General features: G+C 38.2%; 1 protein-coding gene across 1 annotated transcript in view; it reads right to left on the bottom strand.

Annotated features, from left to right (window-relative positions):
* Positions 1–23,982, bottom strand: part of LOC121383791 (polycystic kidney disease and receptor for egg jelly-related protein-like) — a 63,292-nt gene that overhangs the window by 6,000 nt on the left and 33,310 nt on the right. The window contains exons 12-20 of the mRNA XM_041513888.1: positions 22,313–22,481; positions 15,944–16,222; positions 14,169–14,325; positions 11,990–12,339; positions 9,865–9,996; positions 8,092–8,322; positions 5,437–5,717; positions 3,136–3,726; positions 25–281 (exon numbers count right to left, since the gene is read on the bottom strand). Of these exons, the coding sequence (XP_041369822.1) occupies positions 25–281; positions 3,136–3,726; positions 5,437–5,717; positions 8,092–8,322; positions 9,865–9,996; positions 11,990–12,339; positions 14,169–14,325; positions 15,944–16,222; positions 22,313–22,481 (2,447 nt within the window). The remainder of the gene's footprint in view (positions 1–24; positions 282–3,135; positions 3,727–5,436; positions 5,718–8,091; positions 8,323–9,864; positions 9,997–11,989; positions 12,340–14,168; positions 14,326–15,943; positions 16,223–22,312; positions 22,482–23,982) is intronic.

The following is a 23,982-nucleotide window of genomic DNA, read 5'->3' as shown; positions in this document are numbered from 1 at the left end:
CCATGAATAGAATGTGAAATTTACCTAATTCTTTCTTTGACATTCCACTTTTATACTCAACTGGCTGTTTTAATAACAGTGTCACCAAAAAAGCCACAAAGAAAACTTTTAGAGGTTGTATGATTAATGCACTCTGGAAGAACGACGTGAAGAACGAAATGAGCCATGATAAACTTTTGTTGTAGCCATACTTGAGTCCATACAGCATCACAAAGTAGGAGCAGATAAGTGCGGTTGTGATTGCTATGAAATAGGCAACATAAAGGAAATACCATGGCAAACTGAAAAAAGAAGAAAATCATCAAACCATCATCTAACTGCCATTTGACATCTATACTGATGGAAAAAACAAACGCAAGTTCAGTTTTGGTAAAATAACTTTTTTTATCTGTATATCAAATGTAGTAACATTTGACACACAGCTAAAATGGTCCGTGAGCATGTGCAAAGCTGCATGCTTTTTACCGATTTGTCAAGAAAGCATGCATCCGGGAAACTGCCATGTGCTATGGACTGGAACACCATACCAAATCGAAGTTTTGAACAGTACACATCGAGTGCACAAAATTTCATTTCAACACGACTGAAAAGCAAAATCCTACAAATGTTACAAGTTGATAGGGGTAGGGCTATTGCTCTAATTATGTAGGGGCAATAGGAATGTTGTGTTGCCCAGCAATTTGGGGTACATGAGTTGACAATAGTTCGTTTAGTTGAGTGTTTTGAAGCCACAGGAAAATTAGCTGACTGTCCCATGAATGGACGTCTGCATGTTATGTTGCCACGTCAAGATAGAGGCATGTGTCTCACACACCTTCATAACCGATTTCAGACGGCTACAGAGACGGCGAGTCAGGTTGTAGGCACTTGTGGTCACCCAGTGTGTCCACGAACAGTTAAAAATTGGTTGCGGGAGTTTAACTTAAGGCCACAACGTCCCAATGTTGGTCCTCAACTTACACCTAGGCAACATCAATGTCGATTGCAATGGCTGTGTGCATATGCAGGGCTCGAACTTAATGGCGGCAATAATGGCAATTGCCGTCGGTCGGGGGCATCACTGATGGCACTTCTGTGCCACCAGATAAAAATTACTGCCGTCGGTAAAGCACCTCACTGACGGCAAAATGTATAAACGTGTATGAACATTAGCTGCCAGTATTTAACACGGGCGTTTGAGTCCTGGTTGGAGTTAATGGGTACCACTCGATGAAACTAGTCATGCATGTACCCTGTGTTATTGTATACAATACATTCTCACTGCATTTTGCCTCCTCGCTTGTGTGTTATGTCGTCGCTTTTCACGTTTGGCAGCCCCATTGGTTTTTCTGCGCCCCTCTTTATTTTTTGGTATCCTGTTATAATTTACAGCACCCAGCTAGTTCCGCTATTTTAAAATGCACACTTTTTTTACACTGAAAAACATCGATCAGTCTGCACACCGGACATCAAAAGAAACAAGCCGAACGTGTTGTGTATGAAAGCGCAAATGACAAAAAAACTCAGTAGCTTAATTATGACAGTGACCGTAACGTAATTTAACACTATTTTTTAACAGCCTCTGTTGTGTCCCATGTATGTGTATCTATGTGTATGTTTGATACACACAATAAAAGTTATATTTTATTTTAGCAATGAAAACATTTTATATTTATCCTTTCGGCAATTTCCGAATGAAAAAACACTTATTTGGCACCAAAATTTGTCACGTGATCAGAACGGTCATTCAGTCTTTTGTGTCCAGTGCTGTCCACTAACTGGTGTCTGATATTTTATCCTCAACTGAAGATTTAACTGGTCATAACTGATGATTTTTACTCACTGTCATTTGTTTATGCAGCAATTCTTTATAAAATATTAGAAACGTTTTAAATTTCTTTTTTTTGGAGGGGGGATATCACCGCTTATAAAAACAACTTAAGTGGACCCTTTCACTGACGGCAATTGTTTTTTTAACTGCCGTGGGTGATAAATTCTTAAGTTCAAGCCCTGACACTTGGCCCACTGGAGACATGTGTTATTCACTGACGAGTCTCGGTTCTTACTTTATAGGTCAGATGGACGACAATGTGTTTATCGACGTTGAGGTGAGCCATATTCAGACACATTAAGGAAAACAACAGATTTGTGGGTGGGTCCGTTGTGGTTTGGGGGGAAATTTCTTATGGCGTGAAAACACCTCTCGTGGTCATACAGGACAATCTTACAGCCATAAGATATCGGGATCAGGTCATCAGGCATCACGTCCTTACACTTATCCATGCGCGTAACCTTACGTTGCAGCAGGATAATGCGAGGCTACACGTTGCCAGGGTTTGTCTTAATTTCCTCAACCAAAGCAATGTTCCAGTGCTCTATAGGCCACACTACAGTCCAGATTTGAACCCGATCGAGCATTTGTGGGACAAGCTGGACAGGAGGGTTAGCAAGTTCACTCAGGCCCTTCTTCACAAGTGGAATAAAATCCCACAAAGAACCATAAACAACTTGATTGGGTCAATGGTAAGGAGAGTTATAGAGCAGTATTCACATATCAACGTTATCCATGCAAACGCAGTCTATGATAACACAAGAAAACTTGTCGAAATTTATTCAGTGATGAAGACATAACCTAAAAATTCACACAATGAAATAATCATCAATAAAACATTTTAAATATGTACTACCCCAAAAAAAAAATTGTGTTTGTTTTTTCTATCAGTATATGTTAGTGACTTACAACTGCTTCGTACCAAATGTAAATTTTCCCCATAATTTATGATGACAGTAATTAACTATGTCACGTCATCGAACAGGCTAGCAATTGTAGGAGAAAGTTTTAGTCATAATGGTTGGTATTTACAACGGATGGTTGGTATTTACAATAGTTATGTAAGGTCGAATGAGGCCCTGGTTTCTGAGATGTGTAAGATGTCAGTTGATTAGATACCATTTTAAAAGATATCCAACTTGTTTCCACTTGTTAAAAGACTTGATGTCAAATAAATGGTATCTAACAGCCACTCATGTAGTATATTCATGTAGTATAATTAGAGACTATATGTCAAAATTACCAAATGTATGACACCCAATAGCTGATGATTAATAAACCAATGCCGTCTAGTTAAAAAAACCTAACTTTAACTACATAATTACCTCAAATTTAAAAAACATTTCCCCTTTGACTCTTGCTTTTTGGTAGCTAATGAACCTAGTGAATAAGATGGTGATACCGAAGCTGAATCACTTTTCTCCACTTTTGCACCACAAACAGGTGCATTTTTTTGTCTGGGTTTCACTGATGTAAACAGATAGACGATGATCATGTTGATAGGAAACAATATCAAGGAACACTGCATTCCGATGAGAAAGTCGGACAACGACAGGCGAAAATCTCCGTAATCAATCTGGTCTGCTGGATCGTCCCTTGGAACTCCGTGATACATGATGTTGGCCAGCATTGTCGACACAAGCAGACATAGGGCGCACGTGAGTCGCTGTTTACGCGTAAATGTGCTGATTGCTGGTTTCGAGAAGATGCTGATCCACAGGTGTCCACTGCGTAAGTTTTGGCTGGACATCTGTGAAAACTGGTAGTAATGCCTGCTGGCAAACGTCTTGCTCTCAATGGCCGGGATATCGGCAGTGACTGTTTGGTGTCCTTTGACGAGACTGAGCCAGTCGTCATACAGACAGTGCCATGTCTCATTGGTCTGAAGATCCATGACAACCACTTCTTTTAGGTACCTGTTAAAGAATGACAAAATAACAAGACTTAATTATTACCTACGAGGAACAGCAGACCTCTGAGAATTGAATACTTGCGTAAATCATTTATGGGTTACACAAAAACAAGTTCAGGTAAGCCATTTTGTTTTTATGCAACAGCCATCATGATCATGTAAATGATGTCATCAATTCTACATACACTCCAACAAGTCACTTGATGTGTTATGGTCAACCTGATTATGAGATATTTGTAGATATACATATATAGAGAGAGAAATCGTTCCGATAGTTTAGTCAAAATTTCTCTGTTATTTATACCGTACTTGCAAAATATGCCCTTTTCTGGTGCCAAGTGCCCTAATTAAAAAAAAGTAAACAAACTTTACCAATTTACTTGGGGTTTAAAGTGGGGCATTTGGTCTTGGTGTCAGATTTCCTAACAGAAATTATGCCGTTATTGAAGACATTTTTTTTAATTCTATATCGCATTATATATACAATGTATATTCTGACATTTTGATGTAATATAATTAAAATATTATAAAGATTGAACTGGCACATCATTGTGGACTAACTATGCTGTATATGATAAATTGTCATCCCCTTGCAACCCCATTGTTCTTGATCGTGCAAGTGTCATTTACATGTTAACTGTTACGTCACTTTCAGTCAACGAATCCCACCACTGGTATAAATAAATCTTACAGCATATTGGCAAACAAAAGAAAGAACAAACTCATCATTCAAATTTACTGACAAACCACGGTTGCAAAAATGTTAACAGTAAAACTGCCATGGACACTATTTTTCCCACAGCAAATTATTTGCCGTGGTCATTTTCTTAATTGCAGGGGTTGTTAACCTACATGTACATGATAATCACTATAGGTATACTTGTACCATGCTGAGGTTGTTAACCTACATGTACATGATAATCACTATAGGTATACTTGTACCATGCTGAGGTTGTTTTCCCACAGACAAGAGTGTGCAATAAATGTATATAACCGTACTTTTTAAACCCCACCTAGCTATCACCAAGCCAAAAGTCCTTATATCGCATCAAATAACGTCACTTAGGGGTGAGGTATACAAGTCAGTAACTGTGTAAACTTTCTCATGGAATACATGGAACACACACTTTCAACATTTTGACTGACAGCTTATAAACCTTGTGCTACTGCACCCGGGACTATTGACTGCCATTCAAAACATCGACAGTGTGCAAATATCCATGCATATACAATGTACGTAACACTCTTAAATTTATGCAGTAACTTTAACTAATACAAATTATCAGTTCCCTATAGGAGGCTATTCAAGGGACATGCCCTAGTTTCAACCCGTGAAAATTAACACTAAGTCCAGTTAATCTACAAACCTGTAACACATTTGGATAAAGTTACAATTGGGTGAAACATGAGTCTGTGACTTTGAAATGGTGAAATACCCTCTAAAAATAGACTAAAACTCTACTCCATAACTGTTTCTTCTCAGACACACATGCATTTTAAAAAAATATGAGAAATGCATTTTGTGATATTAAAAATACCAAGATAATCAAAAACACTTCGAATGTATGGAAATGGATAATATAAACAATACAATCAAAGTATTATTTCAGTTATCAAAAACGGCTCTAATAGTAAAAAATATGCCTTAGTGTTTAAAAACTAGGGTATGTCCCTTTAATCGTTTCAAAAACATCACAAAACCCCACGAGAGTACCAGGATGGCCTGTGTCCACTATTGTCGTGCCAGAAAACGACGGACTGAATCTTTCCCAGACTGTCGGCTGTCTTGAGAAGAAACCAGTCCTCTGCGCCCGATGAAAAGAGTTGCCTCTCGCTGTCGTAGAGAGCGTGTCGGTCGGACATGCCGTCCTGGCCACAGATATAGGCAAACACCTTGGAGGTGGTCCCAGCCTCGTGCCACCAGCCGGTCACCACGCAGATCAGATACATGTAGTGGTTGGTCGGGTTGCTGTCGTGAAGCAATGTGACGCCCTTCTGTGAAAAGTGAAAATAACGGTACAGTGTGTACATAGTCTGAAAAAAACCCAGTGGTGCATGCAAAATAACGGTACAGTATGTAGTCTGAAAAACAGTGGTGCATGCAAAATAACAGTTCCAACATGTAGTCTGAAAAACAGTGGTGCATGCAAAATAGCATAGCAGTACAATATTATGTAGTCTGAAAAATAGTGGTGCATGCAAAATAATTTAGTAGTGTGAAGGTCTGGAAAATAGTGGTACATACAAAATAACCACAATTGACAGTCTGAAAAAGTGGTGCATGCAAAATAACTACATTTGGTAGTCTGGAAAACATTGGTGCATGCTAAATAACAGTTCCAACATGTAGTCTGAAAAACAGTGGTGCATGCAAAATAGCATAGCAGTACAATATTATGTAGTCTGAAAAATAGTGGTGCATGCAAAATAATTTAGTAGTGTGAAGGTCTGGAAAATAATGGTACATACAAAATAACCACAATTGACAGTCTGAAAAAGTGGTGCATGCAAAATAACTACATTTGGTAGTCTGGAAAACAGTGGTGCATGCTAAATAACAGTACAGTTGGTAGTTTGAACTAGTTGACAGCCTGAAAACAGTAGCACTTGTTTTTGTTTCTTTGTTTTGTTTAACGACACCATTAGAACACATTAATTTATTAATCATCAGTTGGTATGATAATTCTGACATAGTCTTTGATAGCAAGGGATATTTATTTGCACCATTGCTATACCAGTCGTGGTACACTGGCTGGAGTGAGAAACATAAGTGTGAATGCAAAATAACAGTACATTGCAATATGTACCCATTTCACTCACATTTCCCCCAAATTTTAAACCATATATTTACTAATCTGAAGAACACATATTAAAAAAACCCAGTTTTATGGTCTATTAGTGTTGTATTGTTATTACATACCCATTTGAAGCTACAATCTCAATCATCTTATCATATTGAACAAATTCTAGGAAGAGGAATTATCTTAATATCAAATGATACAAATATTTCCCCAGATCTTTAATTTTATTAATTAGCTCAAATATTTGCACACAATATTTATTTTATTCCACTACTGCCTTTTCTTTCATGCCTTTAATTTATATTTTATACCTTCCCGATCTGGCAGCTCCCCCCGTCTTTCACTTCCAATATCTTTTGCTGCACACTTTCACATCCCATTCTTTTACTCTCCAACCACAACAGGTGCTTGTCTCTTATGACCATCTGTGCCACATACATGTACATACATGTACCCACCATTTTCCACTGGTTTTAGCCTTGGGCATTAAGAGGCACCTATTTTCACCTGTTATACTCCTTTAGCTTTTGCACCCAATATCTTGTTGAGCAGGCTTTCCCAAATATAAGATTATTAAGAAATCAAAAATCATTTGGATGTTTTCAACAAAAAGCAGAATATAAACTTGTGCATGTATTAAAGTTGGATACCACAGTTTCAACTTGTGAAAATGTACACTAAGTTACAATAAAGTAGTTAACTGGATAAAGTTGTAATAGAGTGAAATTAAGAGTCAGTGACACTAAAATGGGGAAACACCCTAAAAAAAATACACTAGAGCTGCCACATGTTCAGCCAGCAAACTTTTGCTAATGTTCGCAAACTATCTGACTGGTTCGTGATGTGGCCATTTGGTTTATCGTGAAGCGCATAAACCAGTCGAGTGGACGTTTTTCTGCTCAGTCTTGCTGAACTCAGCCCAGATCTCAGAGGTATATCAAAACAATAAATGTAAAATTAATCTCTAATTTCACTGATCTAAAACAGTTCTAACAGTAAACTATTACCAGTAAATACATGTATTACATATAGAACTTCACATACGTTGTTTTCACTTCCTATTTATTGCACAAGTTTATTTTGCGCAAGAATATATACCACAAGACCGTATAGTGGTCTAGTATGTTGTATGTTCTTTCGCAAAATAAATGAGTGCAATAAATAAGAAGCGAATACAACATATATGAAGTTCTGTATTTATTACATATACATTCTTTCATGTTTTACAAAAACGGTTTTTAATTTAATGTCATAACAACACTTTGTTAAATCTAAGATCAAAATTCCTTTCATGGATTTTTTTAATGTTAAGAATCAAACTCTGCGCCAGCCTTGTGTACTGTTTCAAATATGATGTGACGTAATTTGTAAATCATATATGACGTCAATAAATAAAAGGCACTAACTGCAGTAAAAATAAAAAGAGAATTCCCCAATTAAAAGTTCCGGTCCAGATCGCATATATGTGCGATACAAGATAAATTTATCACACGGTTTAAAAATGTCTTTATCACTATAGTAAGATTGAATAGGTATGTAATAAACTAGGGTCTGTCATTTTAACTCACCTTTTGCAAATCTTCATGATCAACTTTGTGTGCCCAATAAAGTATCATAAAATACAGAATCCAAACACCTACAATCATTGTTACAACAATGGGGTTATCAAAGAATGTCAGGAAGAGATAAATATCTTCAACTGGGTCCACCGTGTTGGGTATGATAAACACTCCACCGGTAAACGCTGTCAGGTGGTCACACCAGCAGTGCAGAGTTTTTAGAGTCGTAAAAGGGCTGACCTGTTTCAAAAAAAATAAAAAAATAAAAGTATAAAAGAAAAGAAGTTTCATTTAAAAAACATTTATATCCAATTATGGTTTAATGACACTGTCCTGGGCATAATTATATATGGGTCATTTATTATTATTACGAATTAAAAAAACAACAACATCTAGTATACTTTGTGAAAATTATTTTATGCCATTTTTTTTTTTAAATGCTAAAACCAGTTACAAAACTGAAAACGTGTTTGTGAGAAACAAACTGTAATGTTATTTGGTACCTTAAATATGTTTTTGTCCATATAGAAATTGGTGGCTACCATTCTTCTTTGTAATGACTACCAGGAAATAAAAAGAATACAGACTAACATTGTAAACTGTTGAAGTCGGAAGTCAGTTGTTGTGGCTTAAGATAAGACAGTGTAGTGATATTACACCTTCCCACGATGCACTCAACACATTTCATTTACAGTTATATGGCATCAGACACATGATTAACAACCACACAGATATTGAAAGAGGAAACCCGCTGTCACCACTTTATGGGCTACTCTTTTCAATTAGCAGCAAGGGATCTTTTATATGCACCATCCCAGACAGGATAGTACATACCACATCCTTTGTTACACCAGTTGTGGAATACTGGCTGGAACAAGAAATAGCCCAATGGGTCCACCGACGGGGATCGATCCTGGACCGACCACGCATCAAGTGAACGCTTTACTACTGGGCTACGTCCCTTCCCCACTGAGCTAGGAATGCACTCAGGTATTACTATATTGGTATGAGAACCCAGTAGCTATCGGTCTTAAAACTGATAGTTCAAACACTCCAGCACCGAGGCCAGGCCCGTTCACATCTTGTGAGGAGCTCTGTTCTGTATATATATCACAACAACATTTGGAGATGCCCCTTTAAAGTATATCTAGGGGGAGTGGGAGTTTCGATGTCAAGTACAACGAGCATTCTGACTGCTAAAGCAATACATGTCTCCTAGCAGGTACAACAATTTCAGAATCTCCCAAGTTCAAGAGCCATGAAAAATGGGTAAATTGATCTGTAACTGTACTCAGCTCAATATCTTGAGGTATTGAGACAAAAACATGTTAAATAAAATTGTGAGACAGACAGACGGACGGACAGACAGACAGGACAACAGTGAAAGCTATAGTCTCCTCAAGTTGGATTGATAAGGGACTAATATGCATATATAAGAGTAACATAATATGTAAAGACTAAAAGAATCCTTCATGTGTGTCCATGTGGGACAGGGCTATTCCACCTGAGGGTATATATTGTGTGGCTCTATGCTGAATACCTGAATAGCCCTAAATCTATTTGTGACAGAGGGTGCCTCTGTTGTAAAAACTCAGATACTTACTTAAGAGACTGCTGCTATTGTCAAATGCTTCCAACTAGAGTAAAGCCTTTTTAATGACTACTACTGTATATTTAATGCACTTTCTTGTTTAGAATATCGGTGTCGCATAATGAGAACCCCGCTTAATTCACTCGTGACAGAGTGTACCACCTCTGTGGCGAATACCTCGTATTACTAACCATGCAGCCATCTTGTCGCCAGTCGTCTACCTTCTCATTCCAGTAGAAACATTCAGCAGTGAATGTCTGAACGCCAAACTCAATTGCAACTGTGCCCGTTTCACCATCTTGGTGTTCAATATTTTGGCCAGACTGGTTGAAAAATAAAAAGTCATTTCAAACAATAATAATAACAACAATAATAATATTTTGTAAAAATTATTTAAAATGATCAATAAGTATTAAAAGGGTTTATGTATCTCCAAATCAAATGACATGTTCAGGGATTTATGCAAGGAGGGATCTAGATCATGACGAGTGAAGGTTATAGTGGGGTGGGGGATCAAGTCATGCTCCCCTGGAAAATACATTGAAATTGTTTGTTTGTTTAATTTGGAAGAGGAGGGTGCTATACCCTGAAACCCTCCCCATACCTGATGTGGCTAAAACAGGCTACATGCAGCAGTGTTTTAATCAACATGTACACCAGGATATAAACACTACCACCCCTCACTCTTAAAGTATATAAGAAAACAATTGACTCAGCTTTTCTTTCTCTGTTCCAGCCAATCTTCCATGAATGGTACATCAAAGACCACTGTATGTATTCTCCTGTCTACGGGGAAGTGCATACAAAAATACCTTGCTGCTTTATCAGTAGAAGGAAGGACATTTTTTTATTTGATGACGCACTAAACACATTTTATTTACGGTTAAATGACATAGGACATATGGTTAAGGACCACACAGATGTTGAGAGAGGAAACCCACATTCGATTAGCAGCAAGGGATATTTTATATCCACCATCCTATAGACAGGATAGCACATAACACAGCCTTTGATGTACCAGTCGTGGTGCACTGAATGGAGTGCGAAATAGCCCAGTATAGGCCCACTGGCAGGGATTGATCCCAAACTGACTGTGCATCAAGCGAACGCTTTACAACTGGGCTACGTCCCGCCTGTCAATTCTTATGAGTAGAAGCAGCAGCAGTTTTCATAGTCTCTTCTCTCAATCAACATGTTGAAATAGCCATATATGTTACATACCAAATAGCCATATATGTTACATACCAAGTAGCCATATATGTTAGATACCAAATGGCCATAGTTTAAAATGTTTAGAGGTGTGGTTAAAACATTTCTGTCCTTTCCATTAACAGTTTTTGTGTCAGTCTTTTGTTCTTTTAGTCCCACTGCCACTTTAGCTGCTCCTACCGAAAATAACAGTATTAAGGGATCTTTTATGTGCACTTTCCCATAGACAGGAGAGTACAAACCATGGCTTTTGATGTTCCAGTGATGGGGCATTGGTTAGGATGGGTGATCGATCCTACAGCCAACTGCACCTCAGGCAAGAGCTCTACCACCAAGTTACATCCGACCCTCAAAGCCTAGATCATATTTTATTACATACCTATTCAATGGGCAATATAGGGATAATTATATTTTCAAACAGTGTCATAAATTACATTTTGTATCACACATATGTGCGATATGGACCGGAACTTTTAAATGGGGAATTCCCTTTTTTCTTTTTATTGCAGTTAGAGCGCTTTACTTACTGACGTCATATATGATTTACAAATGACGTCACATTGTATTTGAAACATTACACAAGGCTGCCACAGAGTATGATTCTTAATGTTAAGTAAATCCATGCAAGGAGTTTTGATCATAGATTTAACAAAGTGGTGTTATGACGTTAAATTAAAAATAGTTTTTGTAAAACATAAAAGAAGGTATGTAATAAATACAGAACTTCACATAAGTTGTTTTCACTTCCTATTTATTGTACTCATTTATTTTGCGAAAGAACATACCATTCAACCTGTGCTATATATTCTTGCACAAAATAAACTCATGCAATAAATAGGAAGCGAAAACAATGTATGTGATGTTGTGTATACATACATGACGCAACGCAACTGTCAAGTTAAGTCGCGCCATGTGGTGTGTATTAAAAAAACCCAATCGTCTGTGACTAATTTGTAGTTGGTCCAACAGCATTTGACATGACCAAACACGTTAGGTTGCAGATGACACCTGTTGTATAGTGTGAACGGGTCGTGACTCACAACGCGAAGCGACCATCCAGCCGAGTTGTGTTATCTAATGTGATCTAGACTGTAGACAGCAAATCACCTTAACTCGGACACCAACAGTAAAATTGGTTTGGTTCACTCCCAGAACATCTTCTGTCAAGAACAGAAGCTCTGGGTCCTGTGTTAGCAGCTTGTAGGTCAACAAGGCTTTATCTGTGATGGGCCAGCTGTATCCATTCTGTTTAATATTTTCCAGGTTAACTTCGACGTCCCTAGTTCCCAAAAACACCTGCAGTTTCAATGATGTCTGCTTTGGGAAAATCCTTAAAATATTAGTTTTCCCTACAACTGGTGGAATGGCCAACTGCATGGCATTTGACGATAACACTTTCTGATTGGCATATGATGCATGCAAAGTGTATACTTGGTCGTTTTCCAAAAGGTTGGATACTGAAAAAAAGACAAAAAAGAGAGAAAATGTTTTATAAGATGAATATATTTAAATGAATTATCAGAGCATACAAGCAAATGGATTCCCACGAATTTCAGAAATTAGTGGTAGATGATTGTTCTCATCAGTGTGTTTTATTTTGCTAATTGTTCGGTGCTGATACATGTTTGTTCATACACAGATGAAACAAATGAATGTTATACTGTTTAAATTATTGATCAATGTGTCTGGTGCAATCCCAGTAACCTAGGGAGTGGGATCTAGTTAGCTTAATCAGAGCCCTCGCCTGATTTGCTTTGATTTGAGGATTGAATCTCCTCAGTGGATCTTATTGGCTTTCTTCACGTTCTGACCAGTTCCCCACAACTGATATGTCAATGGCCATGGTATGTGCTGTTCTGTCTGTGGGAAAGTGCACATAAAAATATTTCTTACTACCAATAGAATTTGTAGAATGTTTTCTCTGAAGACGGTATAACATCCAGTAGCCATCTGGTAGTGTTGTTAAACAAAACAAACTTTAATTATATCTGCAACTTCAGATACAGAATTGAACATTCACGTCTGAAAAATCCAGGAGTGAAAAAAAGCACTCCTCAAAATGTCACTCTCTAAAGCTGCATCCTAACCGGACGCGAGTGATTTTTTTTTAAAAACCATTGATTTCAATTGCTGCATCCTAACCGCATGCGTACGCACGACAGATTCATGTCATCGAGCGCAAGATAAAATATCAATAGGAATTCTTTCTATTTTTTGTTGAGCGACACGATCGACAAACTAATCAAACAACTTTTACTTGACGGTTTCAACTGTTGATATCAATTTTAAAAAGAAGACTCTCATTATGGTCGTGTCTGGTTAGGATATAAATAGTGTCGTGTCGCTCGCGTCGCACACAGCCAGTTAGGATATAAATAGTGTCGTGTCGCTCGCGTCGCACACAGCCAGTTAGGATATAAATAGTGTCGTGTCGCTCGCGTCGCACACAGCCAGTTAGGATATAAATAGTGTCGTGTCGCTCGCGTCGCACACAGCCAGTTAGGATATAAATAGTGTCGTGTCGCTCGCGTCGCACACAGCCAGTTAGGATATAAATAGTGTCGTGTCGCTCGCGTCGCACACAGCCAGTTAGGATATAAATAGTGTCGTGTCGCTCGCGTCGCACACAGCCAGTTAGGATATAAATAGTGTCGTGTCGCTCGCGTCGCACACAGCCAGTTAGGATATAAATAGTGTCGTGTCGCTCGCGTCGCACACAGCCAGTTAGGATATAAATAGTGTCGTGTCGCTCGCGTCGCACACAGCCAGTTAGGATACAGTTTAAGACAAGGAATCACTCCCCTGAACAAGATTAAGTGTCATATTGATATGAAGTGTGAAGTGAATATGAAAAATCAAAACTGTAAAACCGCAGCTGGGAACATTTCTTTAAAGTAAGGGAGTGGTAGTTTGCACCCCTTAGATTAAACTGAGGGGAGTGAAGAAGCGCAGTTAATTACGCCCATCTGTGGAATAAAAATTAACTATTTTCCACTAATTTCTTTTTATTAATAATTTATGTTACAGTGATTCAAATAAGGGTGGGTTTTTTTTCTTCTAACATCTGTGAAACTATGTTCATTTTTAAGATAGTTAATTACTTGTAAGAGAATTATATGGACAGTTCATAACATTTCTATTTTTTTTGTTCTGCATGTCTTCATAAAGAAGTACATGTATGAATAAAACATGTAAAAAGACAAATTCTGCTTTCTTTATTTTAAGATCTTTGATTTAACAATTAAAATGTCTTAATATGCCATATATAAGAATAGTCTACACCTACTGTTTACTGATATGAAAATATCTGCAGGAATTGACAGCTTTGACAGGCTAAGTGTCTCTTTCTTCCCTCGATCTTTGATCAAAATCTGCATCACTGGTAAATTGGTTCTTGCTTCAGATACTGCCCAAATATATGGGTTATTCTCTATAATCTGCATCTGAGGGAAATAACATTAATGGAATCAGTAACACAAAACAACACTGGATATATTGGCCGACAAAGACAAGTCATCAAAATAATATATCACATTCTGTCAGATCAAACATTTTAAAAATAAATATCTACAGTGAAATCTGTCTAAACCGGATTAACTTCAGTGACCAATATTTATCCAATTTAGACAGGATCCAGTGTTTAGAATGTCATATTTTCAAATATAGAAAATTCAAAACCACGAAACTTGGCCAGTTTTAACAGGATTCCAGTTTCTTCAGGGTCTGCTTTAGACAGGTTTCACTGTATTATAAACTTGGAAAAATTATCACAAATCAAATCTTCTTGGAATCAACCTGAAAAGTTGTAAGAACCACTATTTAGAGAATATGGGCTGTATTCGCCACTTTTATGCAAAAAACACTCCATGAGAATTTTACTACTTTTCATGAAAAAAACCCCACTCGTATAAAAGATCCCTTGCTACTAATGGAAAAATGTAGCAGGTTTCCTCTCTAAGACTATATGTCAGAATTACAAAATATTTGACATCCAATAGCCGATGATTAAGTGTTCTAGTTAAACAAAACAAACAAATTGGTCCATCCGTGGCAATGCGAGTTTTTGTTCATTTCTCAATGAACGTAAAAATTACGTTGTCAGGGAACGTCACATCTGATGGTGTTACCTTATAGTGGTAGTTTGTCTTACTGAGCATTATTGATAAACAACCAAAACATAATTAAAATAATGTTGTCAGGGAACGTCACATCTGATGGTGTCACCTTATAGTGGTAGTTTGTCTTACTGAGCATTATTGATGAACAACCAAAACATAATTCAAATAACGTTGTCAGGGAACGTCACATTTGATGGTGTCACCTTATAGTGGTAGTTTGTCTTACTGAGCATTATTGATGAACAACCAAAACATAATTCAAATAACGTTGTCAGGGAACATCACATCTGATGGTGTCACCTTATAGTGGTAGTTTGTCTTACTGAGCATTATTGATGAACAACCAAAACATAATTAAAATAACGTTGTCAGGGAACATCACATCTGATGGTGTCACCTTATAGTGGTAGTTTGTCTTACTGAGCATTATTGATGAACAACCAAAACATAATTCAAATAACGTTGTCAGGGAACGTCACATCTGATGGTGTCACCTTATAGTGGTAGTTTGTCTTACTGAGCATTATTGATGAACAACCAAAACATAATTCAAATAAAATATGAAATTTTAGTGTTATTATTAGCAAGTATGTTTGATTCTACTATTTAATATACAAATACTGTCTAAATTTCAGGTTACTTGAAATTGTTATTAGTTTTAAGAAACACATCATTCCTGGGTCATGTAGACCACCTGTCCCTTTTACCCTGGATTGTAACAGGGTATCTGTGAATAAATAAAAAAAAGGAAAAAAGATAAGTATGTTTGAAATTTAATCATAGGTATTGTCTGGTATTTCTTTAACGTTCATCTGGGTATAAACAAAAAAACTCATCCACAAACTTATGTGAGAATGGTTTACAGTTTACAGATGATTTTTATTTTCATACCCCGATAACATAAAAGAAATAACAGACAATCCTTAAATCAATAGAGATGTACCTGAACATCGACAGATTGCACTGACGAGTTGTTCTCCTTGTTGTACTTGGAAAATGTGCTGGCCATGGGCATAGCGAAAGTACCACGGACGTTCTCATCTGCCAACACATGCTCCGACAGGAAGATATCCTCGACGCCAGTATCGCTCCACTTGGTCGCCATGGCGGCATGGTCAGACTGAATACTTATCGGCTCTTCATCTTTAGATAGAAACGAACTCAGCATTGTGTCGCCAAGTTTCTCAAACAGTTGCAGGAAAGGTTGCATCATGGCTTTTAACTGGTAAAAGTCAATCACATTATTATATTTCATGATAATCTGAAATTGGTACATGTTTTCCTTACATTTCTGTCTATAAATACAGTTGCAAAAAAGCTAGTACAAGGGAATTAATAATGTAATAATACACTCGAATATTCGGGGCACCAAACACACAAATACAGTTATATGTGATGTTATATGTACAATTAATGTTTCTGGTTAAACTGGGTTTTTTAAAGTTACTCTTATTGATGCAATTTTTTATATTTTTAAACTGATTTTATCTCGTAACTCTGTAGAACATATAAATAACTTCATGAGCAAAATAAATTTATAGACAATTACTTCCAATTACTTAGCAAGACTGGAATTCCCTCAAAACTGGACGATTTACAGTCCCTTGATTTGCGTATCTTTTAACACTAAAATTTACCCATCTAAACTGGAAACCCCTCTAAACTGCACCGGACGAAATTATCCAGTCCCATTGTGTTCCTTTAATGCAAAGTCACACCAACTTCAATCACTACTGCATTACTTATACTTTGAAGACCCACTCAGCCGACAACGTGATTGAGTATGCAGAGCTAATTACATGTGTGCATGCTCCAGTGTCATTGTTGTGCAGTTAACAAATACCAATTAAGGGATTAATTAACAGCTTTGATGTTTAAATAACTGGAGGAAACACATGTACTCCCTTTATTCTGAGCTCGATTGTTACAAAGTTAGATTAACTTACGAATTTGATTCAGCTCCTTTTCATAGCTTACATGTACGTCTTACGATTACTGCAATGAATGGCAAAACAACTAGGAATTTAAAAAAAATTTCCTCAAATTGTTTGAACCCATGTTGAATTATTGCTTGATGATAAACTAATTCGAAAGTTTGAAAGTGTACCTGTTTTTTTGGCAGTTTTATTAGTTACTATATCAGTAGAGAACACCAACTAACAAATGGTTTACCTCGATACTGTGGTATGAGGGGGCGACCAAAAAGATCTACCATTCATTTATTACAATCAGAAATTGGGATGAAAGTACACCACTTGCTATCAGATCCCAGTACGAAAGGGCAAGAGACATTGTAATATCTAGTGGAAATTATATAAAATTTATTGGCTGACCTCTCTACTCTGTATCACTGTACAACACATTTTTGAAACACCCACATCCAGAGACATTTGCAGACCACGACACAGAAGTGGAAGCTTAAGTCAGACAGGTGAATCAGTACATTGTTGAACTAAATCAGCAGTTGGGATGTTACACCTTAAAAGTAGGAGCAGATATTATCAAAAGTCGACCAAGACACAATAAACCCAACTTTGCTCTACTGTCTGATGGAATACACCCTGATAAATTGCTTGCTAAGGTGTGGTTAAGGCGTATCTTATGTGATATTGGGCAAGAGTACTATTCTTCAGATAGGAGTCCCACTTTATCAATTAGCGCTGATCCGCAAGAGGTCCTTGCATTAATTGGTAACTAGTCATGGACAGTTTGAATCCATCCATTGACCAGAGGACGAAGGACATTCCTATCATGGAAGGGGCACCCACTTCACGGAGGGCTCGACCTGGTAGTTCGTTTGAAGACTGGTGCAATTACTGCAGGGAATTCCAGCATATTGAATTATCTGTTGCTGATGGTATTGATAATAGCTACAGTCCACCTTTTGAAGATTGTTCTAAACACAGTGGTTATCACTCAAGAGGTGAATACTGGAGAGAACCAGGTCTAGGAAGCATGTCAGAACAATTGGGCAATGCCCAGAATGATGAGTCTAGGTATCAACTTACTTTCCCGCCTCAATTTGGAAACCAGTTTCAGCCCATTCTTGACATCATCGATCGGAGACAGAATAGTGACCCATGTGTTTCGCAAAGAAGGGAAACAATGGTGGTGAGACCAAAAATGGCCACCTATGATGGGGGAGATGAATGGAATGTTTTCTTCATTCCATTTGAGAGATTGTCTCGTCGTAATGGGTGGAATGAAATGATGAAAGTAGATTGGCTTCATGAATGTTTGCGGGGAGCTGCAAGTAAGTTTGTATGCAGTCTGCCATAACACATCTGGGAACACTATGAAGACCTAACAGAAGCTCTGTGTAAACGTTTTGGCAGGGAGGATCCACCGGCAACTGGGAAGAAAAAGCTCAATTGTATGACACAGTCAACTGAATCAAAAAAGGACGGAGGAGTCTGGTGGTGCATAGACTATCGGAGGGTAAATGAGTGTACGATACAGGATGCCTACCCATTACCTAAGATTGAGGAATGTCTTGATACACTTAGTGGGTCAGCATGGTTCTCTACTCTAGATCTACAAAGTGGCTACCATCAAATAGAGCTTGAACTACGTGACCGATGTAAGACAGCGTTCATTACAAAGTTTGAACTATTCGAGTACACCAGAATGCCTTTTGGTCTGTGCTCTGCACCAGGTACTTTTCAAAGAGCCATGGAGTTTATCCTGCGGGGCCTTCAATGGAAGGACCTTCTCATCTATCTGGATGATATCCTTATTGTTGGTGATAGTTTTGATGATCATCTTCTGATGGCATTGAGACAAATCCACGTGTGCAAGCTGTACATGATTGGCCAATTCCAAGAAGCAAGAAAGACTTTCAGTAATTTTGGGGGTTGTGTAATTACTACAGGTGTTTTGGGTTTGGGTTTTCTGAGATTGCTAACCCATTGTATGGTCTTACCAAGAAGGGAACACAATTCGCCTGGACTGACCAAGCAAATGATGCATTCAACCAACTTAAGTTTTCACTGACCCACACACCAGTTTTGGCTTACCCAAGAGAAGACTGTACTTTTATTTTGGATACAGATGCATCCAATACAATGGTTGGGGCTGTGCTATTACAGAAACAATGTGGTAGTGAAAAGGTTATTGCCTATATTAGCAAACGTTTGGGCCCAGCTCAAGAGAGGTATTGTGTCACACGAAGAGAATTGCTGGCAGTCGTCACCTTCGTTCACCAGTTCAGATACTATTTGCTTGGAAAGTCTTTCATACTTAGAACAGATCATGGTAGCTTGGCCTGGCTCTTTAGATTCAAAGCACCACAAGGGCAACTTGCGAGATGGCTGGAAGTCCTCAGCCAGTATTCATTTTCAATTCAACATCGAAGTGGAAAACTACATGGCAATGCTGATGCTTTGTCAAAAACTCCTTTACAAACAGAAGAGCAATGTGACTGCTACCAAGCGGGTATCAATCCAGGGGAGCTCCCATGCAAAGGGTGCTCTCATTGCTCAAAACTGCATCAGAATTGGTCAAAGTTTGAGAATGAGGTAGATGACATCTTGCCCGTTGCATTGAGACAGGTAACCCATGTAATGCATCCAGCAAGCAAACCAACGGAGACAGTTTCGCTGAATTGGATTGGTAAATTCATATCCTAAAAGCTTGGCCAGCAACAGCACAATGATCCAGATCTGAAGGTGCTACATGCCTGGGCTTGCCTTGGTAAGCCATCTTCTAGAGAGGACGTTTTAATGGAGAGCCCAGCCCTCCGGCATTATTGGGCACTCATGGACCAAATCAAGTTAGTCGATGGTGTTTTGTACTACTCCTGGATCAGTGCGACATCAGGTAGGCAATCACTGAAGCTAATTGTCCCCAAAGAAATGCAAACGGATGTCATTCAAACGTGTCACAATCCCCCTCTCTCAGGGTACCAGGGTATGACATGGACTGTAGAGAGAGTTAAAGGAGGGTTTTACTGGTATGGATTGACCACCACAGTTGAAGACTATGTTGCTTGATGTGGTGTATGTGCAACAAGTAAGGGTGACCATCGCAAAAGTTACTACTGTGGTGCCTCAATGGACAGAATCCACCTTGATATTGCTGGGCCTTTCCCAATTTCTGCTGCTGGGAACCGATACATTCTTGTAATCACAGACCAATTCACAAAATGGGTGGAGGCGTACCCAATTTCAGACCAGGGTACAGAGACAACGGCACGCATTTTAGCAAGTGAGTTCATTGCCAGATATGGGGCTCCTTTAGAACTTCACACAGACCAAGGAAAAAACTTCACAAGTCACTTGATGAATCAAGTATGCCAACTCTTTCAAATAGCAAAGTCTCGAACAACACCTTACAGGCCCTCATCCAAAGGACAAGTCGAACGATTTAATTGGACCTTGCTACAGATGGTCCGATGTTATGTCAGTAAAGGTCAGCATGACTGGGATGTTATTCTGCCATTGCTCACAGCTGCCTATAGGAGCACACCACACCAGGCCATCTGTTTGAAGTAAAACATCGTAATAAAACATCCATCTTACATCATGACCGCCTCAAGCATACCAGGATGGGCAAACAGACTTAGACACCAGCTGGAGTAAAGCCCTAATGCCCATGACCCTATTCCGGGTTATGATGTTGATTTCTCTGGCTAAGAGGATCAGCAGTCTGGCGAGACGTCATCCAGCTCAGAAGATGTGGCTCAATGTGTCCCCTCCCAGGAGAAACCTGCTGCCGCAAATAGCAGTCTTGTGGAATCAGATTCTGCCCCTGGAGAACAAAATCTGAAGACTCCAAAGTCCTATGCAACTACAGAAACAGCCAAGGACCTTTTGATGGTCGGAGAATATCCCTGCATTTTGTGAGCGATGCCAAAGGAGTCAATTCTGACCTTAACCCTAGCAGTTATCCATGGTCTACCAGTGGGACATTGCATCCTGCAGCCAATGCCTCGAAGATGCAATCAACGCCCTATAGCAGAAGTGGAAGGGCAATCAATCGCCCCAACAGACTGACATATTAGAGTTTCTAATTTCGGGAGGCCACATCTGATGGGACTCAGATATCTGTACTTTTGGTATGAACTGTTGCGGACTTGTGCGATGTCGGTAGGTGGTGCCATCTACTGACGTCACAATTCTTTGAAAGTTTTACCAGTTACTTAAAATAAATAACAGTTAAAATAAAGCAGATATAGTGTCCATCTGAATTGGTTTTTGGATATTACTGAAATACCGCAGCATAGAATTCATGCCCAGGAGTGATTTAGTGCAGCCGTTGCCATATTTCAATACTGAAACCTCTGTAAACCAGATACCCCTCAAAACCTGACTTTTTCCTTGGTCCCATGGCTGTCTGGTTTTGAGGGTTTTCACTGTACCTGGAAATGGTGTTTCCCCATGTCTATTTATAGACCCAAGCAAGCCCAAAGATACAATGTGTTCTGAATAGCTCAATTAGCGCATCTTGTAACACAAATTTTTTACCGTCTAAACTAAACAGTGGACAAATAATCTAGTGCCATTGTGTTTATTTAATGTAAGTTGTAAGAGTAGCGGTCATTATTTACTTTGGCCGAATATACAGGTACATGTAGTGTGATGTGCACATGCTCCGGGTTAGTTGTCAGTCTATATTTATCAACAGTACCTTAGCTTGTGTTGCAGTATGTTCTTACATATGTTAATTAAGCAATCAAAATTAAATGGAAACATCTTTGTTTTAAAATTTTAAGGAGAAAAATATAATTATTTTTTAATATTTTGTCTCATGAATTTTTTTTTTTTAAAGTTACTCTTATTGAATTTTTTTTTTAAACTGATTTTATCTCGTAACCCTGTAGAACATATGAGCAAAATAAATTTATAGACAATTAGTTCCAACATTATTCAACAAGACATGCGCATGCAGTTAAAATCAGGGAAGATGATGTCACTTAGCAAGACCAGGGAAGATGATGTCACTTAGCAAGACCAGGGAAGATGACGTCATTTAGCAAGACCAGGGAAGATGATGTCACTTAGCAAGACCAGGGAAGATGATGTCACTTAGCAAGACCAGGGAAGATGACGTCATTTAGCAAGACCAGGGAAGATGACGACACTTAGCAAGACCAGGGAAGATGACGACACTTAGCAAGACCAGGGAAGATGACGTCACTTAGCAAGACCAGGGAAGATGACGTCACTTAGCAAGACCAGGGAAGATGACGTCACTTAGCTAAATGACATCATTTAGAACCTACGACACACTTAAACGTTCACCAGGTGGGTAATACATACATGTATGTCAATGTAGTTTGTGAAAGTAAACCACAGTTTTATAAATATCAAACCTTTTTTCTTTCTTCTGGTGATTTAGTGGTTGGCTCAGGTAATTCAGTAGTTGGCTCAGGTAATTCACTGGTTGATGGTGGGGATTCAGTAGTTAATACTGGAACAGATTCACTCTTCGCCACCTTGGAAACTAAGTTCACTAGCATATCCACAGTATGAAATTGTAGACTTTGCAGAAAAATAAAATAAAATAAAATAAAATAAAAAAGTATTCTGATAGTACTGCTAAAGCAATATATGTCCCCTACCAGGTGAAACAAATTTTCTTATGTCCTAAGTTCAAGGACTATAACACTGTGAAAAATGAGTAAATTGCCATAACGTCAAAGCTAGATAAAAAATTACATTTCATTATTTTCAGGCATTGAAAAAAAGGTCAGGAAAATAAATGTTCATGTCTTCTAAGTTCAAGAGCCATAATTCTGTAAAAAATTAGTAAAGCACCAAGGAAGTCAAACTTGATCTGTAATAGAGTCTCCACAAGTACTTGGGCACGGACTCGAATACCCGTGCAAGGAAGAGCACTCCCATTTAATTATACACATGTATTTGTTTTATGTCATTTTGCCATATGCTTGCAGTCAGTTACATTACTATAGGGATATGAGAATGTATGCAATGCAGTACAATGGCATGATTTGGCATCCATATGTTCTACGCTGAAATTAAGATGCATAATGCTATTTTACTTTATTCTTTACTCTCATTATCATCTAATGTAAGTGTCGGGTACTCTGGTCTGGGTTGAGTTTGACCCTCGAATACTCGAGTCCAATATTTTGGACTCGTGCAGGCCCAAATCTGTAAGAGAATATGATATAGACAATAACTTACGAGTTACGAGGAATTACGGATTATCTGTCCTGATTAATTAATGTTTTTAGCTCATGACTGACAACATTAATTTCCGAGTATCGAGTGGGTTATTGTATTTATTACTCATAGTGTAAATAGTTTAGAAACTTAAACTTCTTACATGACACAAACTATATAATATACAAGACGTGAAAGTCTGAGGAAACTGATGATGTCACGAATGAAAAGCAATGACGTCAAATCAAATGTAAGCAAGAGAGGTCACATTCGTAATGAACTGATGTTTCTAGTGGGAAGTGAATGAACTACAAAGAATTAATTGTTAACAAGAACAAATTGCTTAAATGATTTCAACAAAAACTGAACACTGGTGAAGCTAAATGTTTTGTAAAATCTCATCAACGAGAGATGACAGTCGAGGAAACCGATGACGTCACCAAACTAACGTCATGATGTCAGTGAGAAAAAGATAGAAAATATATTCACCTGCATATCACTGCCCATATGGGTAATAAAAAGCTATCTGCAAAATTTCAGCTCAATCTCAGGGCATTGTGACAAAAACATCTTCAAAACTATAGTTGGGACAAACAGACACACAGGATGGAGACAAAACCTATAGTCCCTTCCGGGTTGGACCGGTACGGACTACTAAATAAATCAATCTTATGCCAGAGATAAAACGCTTTTTATGGACTGAGGAAAATTCAGTTAATCAGAATTGCTAACAAAGGAAGGAAGGAAATGTTTTATTTAATTAAGCACTCAACACATTTTATTGACGGTTATATGGCGTCAGACATATGGTTAAAGACCACAGAGATATTGAGAGAGAGCTGTTGGCACTTCATGG

The sequence above is a fragment of the Gigantopelta aegis genome, chromosome 10 (genome assembly GCF_016097555.1).
Source record: "Gigantopelta aegis isolate Gae_Host chromosome 10, Gae_host_genome, whole genome shotgun sequence".
Classification (NCBI taxonomy): domain Eukaryota; kingdom Metazoa; phylum Mollusca; class Gastropoda; order Neomphalida; family Peltospiridae; genus Gigantopelta; species Gigantopelta aegis.
The sequence above is the reverse complement of the archived record's forward strand: the minus strand, read 5'-3'. Positions and strand labels throughout refer to the sequence as shown.